Raw genomic sequence first — 11,221 nt, forward strand, 5'->3', positions numbered from 1 at the left:
TGCAAGAGCTCGCCTCCTCCTGTTCCCTTTCTACGTGGAGTTTCCCACGAAGCACCCCTGACCAACCGGTGTGGTGGTTTTCATTACAAGGCGTAACTAACTCCCTGTTGGGAGGCTGGTGGTGATACAGGGATGAGAAGTGAGGGGCAGCCTTCAGACCGGTCATAAGCCCCACCTGAGATAACTATTGCCAGGAAAGAAGCTGAAATGCTTGACTAGCACTGATGCTGTGGGGATTTTCCCTTTTTCTTCAAAAAAACAGAAAAGACCCAGTGGAAAAAAAAAAAAAGTGATGAGTTGTGAGACAGGCCTTGGGCCCTACGCAGCCCCAGGAGACAGCGCGCAGTTCATTTGTTTAAATTTGCAGCTGACGGCTGCCACCTCGCTATAGGCACCGAGCGGAGAAGCTCTCAAAATCAGACAGTGGCCAGTCGGCTGACATACTGCTACAACCATGAACTACCCCCTCACTCTGGACATGGACCTCATGAACTACAACCTGGAGGACCTGGTAAGTACAGACAGCTCGCCCAGGAATTCGAAATATCCTGGGCCTGGGGCCCAAGGGAAGACAGGATAGTCCCTTCCTACAGCAGATCGGCAGGCTCTAGACAGGTTCCCTGGCCCCTGACTTTCAAGCTTTGATTTCTCATTCCATGGATGTAGCAGATAAATAGAGCTGATGCCTTACATAGACATCCTTTATTTAGAGGGGACTGGAAGGATGGGTTTAGGTCCTGCATCCTCCCTGATGTGTTCTGGGACCTAGAACAAGTCACTTGGCCTCTCAACTCTTCAGTAGGATCTCCTCTCCTCATCTCTTAGGGCTGGAATAAGGGGTACGTGGGAAAGCGCACTGGAGCTTTTCTTCATGTCCAGAGGCTGGCACTACTAGCTGACCGATCAGTGTATATTTAGTCATCTCTTGCTATATGACTGTCTTTGGGGCACAACACTCTCTCTTGGGGAGAGAAGTTGAGAACCTGGTGTTGGCCCTTAAATAGCTTATGGGCTAGCCACGAAGTCAAAATGACTCACTGGAAGCTTGTAGACAAGGATGATGTGCTTAAACCGAGGAGATGGTTGGCAAGGGAGAAGACCCCAGTGGGCTGGGGCAGGTGGTGCTGAGCTAATATCAAGTGCATGGAAGAATCTTGTGTTAATCCTAGAAATGTCTTAGAATATGTTGTGGTCTCCCTTTGAAGCCTGGGCTCTCTAGAAACAAGGTATTCTTGGGTGGGCTGAAAAATACAGTCCCCAGCATCACTCTCTGCCACCCAACCATGCCTGTCCTGTGAAGCAGAGGAACCCAGTTGGCTTGGTCATCACTGGGTCCCCGAAAGATGTATGTAGGGGACCACTCAACCAGAGACTGGAGGCACCTGTGTGAGGGCAGTAGAGGATGGTTTGTAAGGATCTTTTGGAAACTTCCTTGTGGCCTTTTCTCCCTTTCCCCCATGGCCAAGGATACTTCTAGGGGAAGAATTTCTCACTCAGTCTGGACTGGATCATGAAAGGTCCAAACCCTTTCTCCTCTACCCACCAGCTCTCCTGGCCCTAAACTCATCCTGAGATGATCCCTGACTCCTCTCGCTCCCCTGACTGGAGTCTATACTGTAACTCCATCAACCACGTTCCCATACTTGCTTGGAAAGTTCTTCCTCTCACTCGCCTAGACCCCAAGACTTGGAAGTATACGTAGAACATGGGGAGGTGGGGGGAAGGCTAATTACCCAAAGTCTGGCTTCTCAGATCCTAACCCCCAGATAAAAGCAGAGTCAGTACCATCAGTCTGATCAGACCTGCTGCTTAATTTGTGGGACCCGATGCAACCCAAACATGTAGGTCTCCTATTAAGGGACCTGATGCAACCTAAATGTGTAGGGATCCTATTAAGAATTTCAAGACAGCGACAACAGAGCACCACGCCAAGCATGAGGCTCTTCTAAGCGCTGGGTGCTGCGTGACTGTCCTGGTAGCACGCCCATAAAGCTGGCCCTGAGTCCAATCAGGCTAAAACCCCACAGCCCTGACAAGGCAACGTGCTCTTGCCCTGGCCCCCAGCCCTGGCCCCTGGCCTTCCCTGATTAGGTTACAGGGCATCTTCCTTTGCCTACAGCTTCAAGCTGACCACGAGCCCTGACCCAGTTGGATATCACAGTAACCAACTCAAGACCTGGCTGGTTCTGGCTTCTGAGAAACCTCAAGAGTTCCCCTAACAGCACGCCTCACTCCACTGCGTGACCTACTAGAGACAGGTGGTAGCAGGGGGCAGGGGGACAGTGGGGCACGTCCCACATACCAAAGAAAACCCACAGGCCAGGGAGAGAAACTGATGACTCACTTCATGTCTTACCTCAATTGGGTGGTCTCAGGCCAGGGAACCCAGTGGGCCTGAACCACCCCATCCACATCAGAGTCAGGCCAGGAGCCAGGAATCCCAGGACGGCCCAGGCCCTGGACTCGTCTTTAGCCAGCTCCTACTGCTTCATCCCACCTATGCTCTTCTCCTATATATTCTCTCTTAGGGCTGTTGTCTCCTCAGAAGCACAGACCCTCTCTCTACCCCTACCCCCTAACAGCAGGACCTCAAGCAGTTTCGACAGCCTCCCCCACAGCGTCTCCCCGCACAGGGGCCCTGGGACAGCAGGGCGGCAGAAGAGGCTTGCATGCACCAGCTTCTCACCAAGTGTGTGCTGATTTCTGCTATTCTGCTGGGGGTCTCCTGGCCATAAACCCAGTGTTGGCCATCCTGTCTTACCTCCCTCTTCTTGCATCTATTTTAAACATCTATCAGCTGTTTTAAATGTCCATTTTCTTGAGATGGATTGCTAATTGCCATGAATGGAGGATCCAAACGGAAGACATCTAGATGGCTAGGTGCCAGAAACAAGTAGCCAGGTCCCTGGGGTGGGCACACCAGGGACCCATCCTGCTGGGAAGGCAGATCTAGGCAGACCAGGAAAAGCCTCTGTCCACAGGAAGCTGGACCTGAAAGCATGGAGCCTCCTCTAGACAGAACTAGGACCTGAGGCACCTCCAGGGGCCGGTCATAAGCTGCATCTCCAGCCCCACCCTGCACACCAGCCATAGAGTAGGGGGAGTCTGGCCCAGCCCCAGGGCCTGGATTCCCCGACCCCTCCCCAGGGATGACCCCCACAAACTATGACTTCAGCGTGATCAGAGCATCACAGGATGCAAAGGCCGTTCACACGCACTGTCCCATTTCATCAAGGAGGTGTCAAGAAGAGGAACCAAAACCAGCTCAGGCTGTTTCTGGGGTTTACCTTGGGGGAGGGGAGGCTCACCCCCCTCCCAAACCAATCAGAAATTCCCAGAGGAACCCCAGTGGAAGGGGCCCCGCCTAGGGGTGATTGGTAGGGTCCAATAAGGGGGAGACCCAGGGCCTGCCTGGGGAGGGGTCGGTGTGGACTCAGACACACAGACCACAGTCTCCATCAGGAATTCTCGCCTTCAGTGACGAAGCAGACTGTGGCTGATCCACTCCTCTGGCAGACTGGCTGAAAAAACGGCCCTGAACTCACGCTGACAATCAGGACATAAGAATGAGTCTTCTTTCAGGAGGATGGGACAAAATGTTTCCAGTCAGTACTAACTCGGGCTGTGGTATCATACACACCCAAGTGACATGTCCACCTGTCCCTTGGACAGTGTGGCTCTGTCCCCAAAGTGTAATTGATTTGTGGTACCAAGGGGGACCCACTGAAGCCTAGGGACTCAGTGCAGAGGTAGGGGTAGCTTAAAGTCTCCACCCAGAACCACACCCAGAGTAGTGTCTTGTTCCTCACGGCCAAAACCCTCGGGTGGAGATGGAAGAGTAGCCTGGCAGGTCACTCCTGAAGGCTGGGGGTGGGGAAAGGGGGTGAGATGTGACGAATGGCAAGCCAGAGTCTCAGATGGTCTTTAGGGAATGTGGGCCCTCTAAAGGAAGAGGGGGTGCAGACCTCCACCCTTGCCCCTCAGCCCAGCCTCCTTCAAGACACCCCCCTCCGCCACCCCCAGCATCCCTCAAGCCACTGAACGCCAGAATAAGAGACGCCCTGGCTGGCCCCGATCATGGCTCCCGACTCTGGATTGGGAATGTCCAGCCAGGGACATAAAAGGAGATGGAGCCTGTGTGTGCTCCCCGCGCCTCTTGCAGTCTGTATGACTCAGGCCCCTGGAGCCCTGGGCTTGGGCCTGGATGAGCCAAGCCCTCAGCAGGCCTGCCCCCTTCCTGGGGGCTGAGAAGCAAAGTTAGGCTGAGCCATTCCCTCCCTGAAGGACAGACAACCTGGAGAAGCAATGGCTCCCAAGCATGTGAAGATAAGGCTGAGAACCAGCTCAGGGCAGGGCATGACAGCCCAAGATGTGGAGCGTCTGGGAGCTGTGAGCAAGGCGCATCTGAGAGCAGCGCCCAGCTTCCTTTCCAGGGCAGGAATGCCTTCCACACACTTGGCCTCAAATATTCCTCTTCCTCCCAAGTGCCCCAACTCATTGTTGGATAGCTAGAACCTGTTAGAAGTTTCTTTCTCCTCTGACTGAAACACCCTTGACCCCAACCTCAGCCTGTTCCTCCTGATCTACCCTCTAGAACCTCACACAATAAGTCCACCCTACCCTCTCGCCACGGGGGCTCTTTACAGTCTTTGAAGGAGCTGGCTCTTTTGACTCAAGTCTTCTCTTCCCTGGATGCCACAGCCAACAACCTGGAAGCTTCCTCCCAGGGCGGGGATTTCTGGACCCCTTAACCACTGGTCACCCTGGTCCAGCCCAAAGGAACTGGGTTGGTGGCAGCTGCCCACCTACAGGTTTCTGTTCACCTAGATAAGGTAACAGAGCCCTCTTGGCAGCCACATCACTCTGTTGACTCATCTGAAGCTTGCTGTCAACAAACTCTCGGGTCTTTTTTCTCATAAACAGTTAAGTCAGGTCTTCCCTCATCTGTCCCTGAAGAGTTAAAGTTTGAAACCCCATCTCGGTCTCTACATTTTTCCTGATCAATTCCATCTGGTCAGTTTGGGCCTGTAGTTCTGGGTTGTAGAGAACTCTGCATCATCTGAAAATGTCCCCCAGCTGTGTCACCCAGGACAGGGCTGAGAGTGAAAACAAGGAAAGGATCCAGGGCAGACCCCTGGGGAGGGTCTGAGACACTCCCCTGCCCACCTGCTGACACAGAGACCCATCAGCAAATGTCTGTGAGCTTCACACAGGCCAGGGCAGGGCAGCAAGGTAGCCTTATTATGTAAAGAAGTCAGATGGGGCCTGGGGGCCTTAATTATCCAGGGAGAGGCCTGGGTCCTACAGGGGATCCAGAGGAAGGAAAGAAGGGAGCTGGGGAGGAAGAGTAACATTTGCAATCCCAAGCATTTAAAAAAAATTTTTGTATTGACTCATTTTTTATTGTGCTGGGTCTTCACTGCTGCCTGGGCTTTCTCTAGTTGCAGTAAGTGGGGGCTACTCTATAGTTGAGGTGTGAGGACTTCTCATTGCTGTGGCTTCTCTTACTGCAGAGCACGGGCTCCAGTGCCCTTGAGCTTCAGTAGTTGCGGCCCGTGGGCTCAGTAGTTGTGGCCCACGGGTTTAATTGCCCTGCAGCCTGTGGGATCTTCCAGGACCAGAGATTGAACCCATGTCCCCTGCACTGGCAGGTGGATGCTTAACCACTGGACCACCAGGCAAGTCTGCAACCCCAAGCACTGCAGTCCCATCCTCCCTTCTCCTGGCACCTCAGTACCAGGACACGGAATGTTCTAGTCCCCACTCCTGCCCCTCCCCAGTGGTCATAGCAATTTTCTACCTAGATTCCTGGCTCTTTGCTCAGCGTCGTCCCCGTCACTGTGTTTTCTTGCCTCCTTTGAGGCCTGGTCCCCAGCCTTTGTTAGGCTGCTATCCACTGGGTACCTGCTCATGCTACTTGCTGTCATGGCCCCCCACCTGGCACATGTCTGAGGCTATTCAGGGTACACACTGCTGTCAGAGGGTGTGCGCCTGAGGGCTGTGGGTTCCTGAAACTTGTCATAGGAAAGAATGAGGCCATATCATCCACAATGAACTCCCTCTGGGTGTGAATCTTGAGGGGCCCTTCCGTGCCTCGTTCCCATGACCTTCAGGATTCCCGATTTCTGATTTCCCGCTGGGCCAGAGTCAGCCTTGTCCGATTACCTCTCTCCATGATTTGGGGAAGGGTGAGGGTGCCGGATCCCCTGGCTGTGGGAAATGGTTTAACACGTGCCACTCCCGGGCCCCCAAAACCGTCTGTTTGACACCTCCTGCTGAGCGGTATCGCAGCCTCTCAGTACTCCTCAAACCAGCTTCCTCCATCTTCTCCTCTCTGCCTGAGCGGTTGCCTCTTGGCAAGAAGGGAGAGACAGTCCCCCAACTCCTCTAACTCCCCCACCCCCATGTGTGCGTGCTAAGTCGCTTCAGTCGGACTCTGCGTGACCCCATGGGCTGAAGCCCACCAGGCTCCTCTGTCCATGGGATTCTCCAGGCAAGGATACTGGAGTGGGTTGCCATGCCCTCCTCCAGGGGATCAAATCCAGGTCTCTTACGTCTCCTGCACTGGCAGGTGGATTCTTTACCACTAGCGCCACCTGGGAAGCCCCCTCCAACCCCCCCACCCCAGCCATCCTTCTCTAAACCTGGTTCAGGAGATGGGGGCTCTAGGGTCCAAGGGACACGTCTCTCTATGTTGATTTTAACCCAGCAACCTAGATGCTTTAGCCAGCAGGTCTTGAGTGGTCCTGGGCCAGGTAGGCTAGCTGCACTGAAGCCCTCCGCTGGGCGGTGGGACCGCCAGACTCCCACCACGAGGTAGATGGAGTCCAGCCCAGTCCCACTGACTGCCAAACCCTGCACCTCTGCTTCTGTCTCCATTGCTTTGTTCTGCATGAAGACAGCTCATCTCACTCTTTCTGCTTAACTCCTGCTGAATTCCAGGACGAATCCAAGGGTTGTATTTAATGACGATGTTGGAAATAGCTCCCAGTATGGATAGAGAACTCGATAGGCTTGAGGCTGTCAGGAACTTTGGAAGGAGGCAAGACCTGAAGAAGGGTAAGGAGGAGTGTCTGAGTCTTTGCTGGGGCAGAGAGGAACTGCCTTGAAGACCTGGAATATGAGGGTCCCTGGTCTTCTTTCGAAACTACTCTCTGAAGCCCATCCAGCATGTGCAGAATACATGGCCTTGTAAGGCGGACACAGAAGGCCTGCCTCCAGGAGCTCGCCCTGTACTGAGGCCATGGACATCCCGGCCCTGAGTGACGTAATAAAGGCACTTGTGACAAAAGAAGACAGAATATACTGGGATGGCCCACAAGTTTGTTCAGCTTTTCCCATAAGATAGATAGTACAGAAAAACCTGAACAAACTTTTAAGCCAACCCAATAATTCCAAACAGAAGAGTTAGGAAGGACATAGGAAGATGGGATTGAGTGGGGCATTGAGAAAAGCATAGGAACAGGTAAGCTTTTGCAAGAAAGGACTCCTCAGCAAAAGGAAGAATTTTAGAGACAGAACTATATTGGAGTGATGGGGGCAGGCAGTCAGGAGGATGATGAACCTGAAAGAGAGGAATAAAGCTATGAAGAGGAAGAGATGAGGTTTGAAAGGTCAGGGAAATATACATTTTGCAACAATGTAAAGGTCCTGTAGGGGAGTTTAGACCTCACCCTACTTCCCACGTGCCACTAGCGGTAAAGAACCCGCCTGCCAATACAGGTTCGATCCCTGGGTCGAGAAGATCCCTTGGAGAAGGGCACGGCAATCCACTCCAGTATTCTTGCCTGGAGAATCCCAGGGACAGAGAAGCCTGGCAGGCTACCGTCCAGAGGGTCACAAAGAGTCAGACATGACTAAAGTGACTTGGCACACTGGCACTACAAGCTTATGGCTTTTGAATGAAAGCAGAAGCATATTCTTAAACAAAATCTAGTATGTGAAACACTACATGAGACAAGGGTGTCCTGGTTTCAAGGAGACTCTCTCCTTGCCCTCCACTCCATCCCTGGTAAAACTTGCAAAGACAGCCTCTATGGGATGCCTTCCAATTAGTTCTGAAATTGAGTGATGTAAGGTAAACATCTCTCCCTAAGAGAACATACAGATAAACCTCATCTGGTCTTGAGCGCTGCGTTGCAGTCTGCTCTGTGAATGCACAGAGGTTGGCGTCTTCCAAACTTCTATCGATGAACTTGGTTCCAAACATGACTTTTTCTTATAATTTGCTTTGCTATTAAATAAGACTAACACATTTTAAATCAACTATACTCCAAGTAAACTTTTTAAGTATGAAACTGGAAGAAAAAGATAAGAAAATCACTGCTTAGAGGTAACAGGGAACAGTAAAAGATTTTAAGCAGGACACTGATGTAATGAGGTTCGTGGGTTGGAAAAGTCATCCTGCCCTCTGTGTAGGAGCTGGACAAGAGTGGAGAAGTTAGTGGGAATGGGACTGTGGGGAGACGGTAGACCTGAGCATGAGCGTGAAGAAGGGCTAGAGCTTTGGTAGAGGATGCTGAGGTCGGGGCGAGCCTATGGCTCTGCTGCTAAACTTATGTATCCTCCCAACCCCTTCTTCCAGAACCACCTGCCCCAGGAACCAGAAGGAAAGACCCAGGCTGGGGAATGGGTCCTCCCACCATTGAGAGCGAGAGGATGACCCCCAGCTGGGGTCCTGGTTAGCAGTGCAGCCACCCCCGCTTGTGGGGGGACCCTCACTCTCCAGGAAGGAGGGCACCCAGAGACAGGGTGCCAAGTCCCTGCTCCCATCTTCTCCCTCCCAGGGGTTCATCGTTTCTAGAAGTGACTTTTTGAGCCCACATAAGTTGGTTATAAGTGGTTTTGAAATGCCGTGGAGGGGGGTCTGGTTGCGGGGGGGTGGGAAGAACAGAGCTGGGAAGTGAGGACGAGCAGGTGCAGGGGGACAGCTGTGAGTGAAAGGTATGAAAACAGGCACCCTGCCTTCCTTTGCGGTTTGCTCAGTAAACAACCTGAGTGCTGGCAGAGGTGGGGGAGGGGGGAGGAGTGAGCTTCCGGAAACGGAGTGGGCACATGCCCTTCACTTGGAGCCCTCCCCAGCCCCCCACCACCATCACCCCTGCCGCAGGTATCCACCCCCACACCCCACCACCACCCCCATGCCTCCCTTACTTCCTCCTATGGCTCTCCTCTGTCTCTGGGCCCTCTGCTTCTTAAGTGGGAAGGGCGCAGGGCAAGGAGTGTGCAGTGACGGGGAGCAGCAGGCAGGGCAGCCCGGGCAGCGCCGCGTATTGGTGGAAGTTACATCAACATGGGTTCAAGCAGGCCTGCTCTCTAGCAAGACATCGGTGAAGCAGAGATATTACATACCTGAGCTTGTGGTGCACGTTAGACAAAGCAAGAGGCTCTCACAACAATTTCAGTTATAAGGAAGGCACTCAGGAAGAAGGGGACAAAGCGAGGGGAAGCCAACAGCCCATATCAGCATCCAGCCCTTCAGCAGGATCCTGGGCTTTAGCAGGGCTTCCCAGGTGGCTCAGTGTAAAGAACCCACCTGCCAATGCAGGAGCCACAGGAGATGCAGGTTCCATCCCTGGGTGGGGAAGACCCCCTGGAGGAGGAAATGGCAGCCTACTCCAGCATTCTTGCCTGGGAAATCCCATGGACAGAGGAGCCTAATGGGCTACAGTCCACGGGGTCACAAAGAGTTGGATACGACTGAGGAACTGAGCACACACGCACGCAGGCTTTAATGCCCTCGTCCTGCGCGGAACTGGAACTCCTTATCCCAACCAGATTCACTCCCCAAACGGAAGTCCTGATCCCAGCCCCGCGAGCCTGCAGCCTTCCACACCTGAGGACTCAGAGATGAGAAATGACTCACAGGTGCACAGCCCTCCAGAGTTCATATTCCCACACCACGTTCCCTCCTTTAGTCTTTGTTTTACAGACGAAAACTGAAGTTGGAAAAGGCAAAGTGATTTGTTGGAGGAACATGAAGGGAAACTGGGATTTGACCTGTGGGCGGCTTGGGGGCGCAGGGACAAAAGCAGTTAGCTTGCAGGGTTAGGGGGGTAGGGGAACAGGATAACTCTACCAGGGAGTCAGGATCCCTCTCCGAGAGGAAAGACTGGTTCTCAGTTTCTGCTCTCCTGTCCCCTTGTCCTTGAAGTACAAGGAATTAGGGAGCTACAATGACAGTACGGAGACCCCCATAAAGGAAAACCACCTCTGCCTCACCGTCGAGGGGCCTCTGCTGACCTCCTTCAAGGCCGTGTTCATGCCCGTGGCCTATGGCCTCATCTTCCTCCTCGGTATGATGGGCAACATTCTGGTCCTGGTGATCCTGGAGCGGCACCGGCAGACGCGCAGCTCCACTGAGACCTTCCTGTTTCACCTGGCGGTGGCGGACCTCCTCCTGGTCTTCATCCTGCCCTTCGCCGTGGCCGAGAGCTCCGTGGGCTGGGTCCTGGGCAACTTCCTCTGCAAAACTGTGATTTCTCTGCACAAGATCAACTTCTACTGCAGCAGCCTGCTCCTGGCCTGCATCGCCGTGGACCGCTACCTGGCCATCGTCCACGCCGTCCACGCCTACCGCCACCGCCGCCTCCTCTCCATTCATATCACCTGTGCGACCATCTGGCTGGCCGGCTTCTTCTTTGCCTTGCCGGAGATCCTCTTCGCCAAGGTCAGTGAACCCCATTACAACGACTCCCTGCCACACTGCACCTTCTCCCAGGAGAACCAAGCCGAAACCAATGCCTGGTTCACCTCTCGCTTCCTCTACCACATCGGAGGATTCCTGCTGCCGATGCTGGTGATGGCTTGGTGCTACGTCGGGGTGGTGCACAGGCTGTGCCAGGCCCAGCGGCGCCCTCAGCGGCAGAAGGCTGTCAGGGTGGCCATCCTGGTGACAAGCGTCTTCTTTCTCTGCTGGTCACCCTACCAAATCGTTATCTTCCTGGACACCCTAGCGAGGCTGAAGATGCTGGGCAGCAGCTGTGAGCTGGACAGCTATCTCTCCGTGGCCATCACCATGAGCGAGTTTCTGGGCCTGGCCCACTGCTGCCTCAACCCCATGCTCTACACCTTCGCTGGTGTGAAATTCCGCAGTGACCTGTCACGGCTCCTGACCAAGCTGGGCTGCACCGGCCCTGCCTCCCTCTGCCAGTTCTTCCCCAGCTGGCGCAAGAGCAGCCTCTCGGAGTCAGAGAATGCCACGTCCCTCACCACCTTCTAG

At 53.9% G+C, this 11,221-nt stretch overlaps 1 protein-coding gene across 1 annotated transcript; it reads left to right on the plus strand.

The window, feature by feature from the left end:
* The first annotated feature begins 454 nt into the window (after positions 1–454).
* On the plus strand, positions 455–11,221 carry CXCR5 (C-X-C motif chemokine receptor 5). The gene is made up of 2 exons (XM_052653220.1): positions 455–511; positions 10,154–11,221. Exons 1-2 carry the CDS (start codon positions 455–457, stop codon positions 11,219–11,221), a joined length of 1,125 nt encoding a protein of 374 aa, XP_052509180.1.

The sequence above is a fragment of the Budorcas taxicolor genome, chromosome 15 (assembly GCF_023091745.1).
Source record: "Budorcas taxicolor isolate Tak-1 chromosome 15, Takin1.1, whole genome shotgun sequence".
Taxonomy (NCBI): domain Eukaryota; kingdom Metazoa; phylum Chordata; class Mammalia; order Artiodactyla; family Bovidae; genus Budorcas; species Budorcas taxicolor.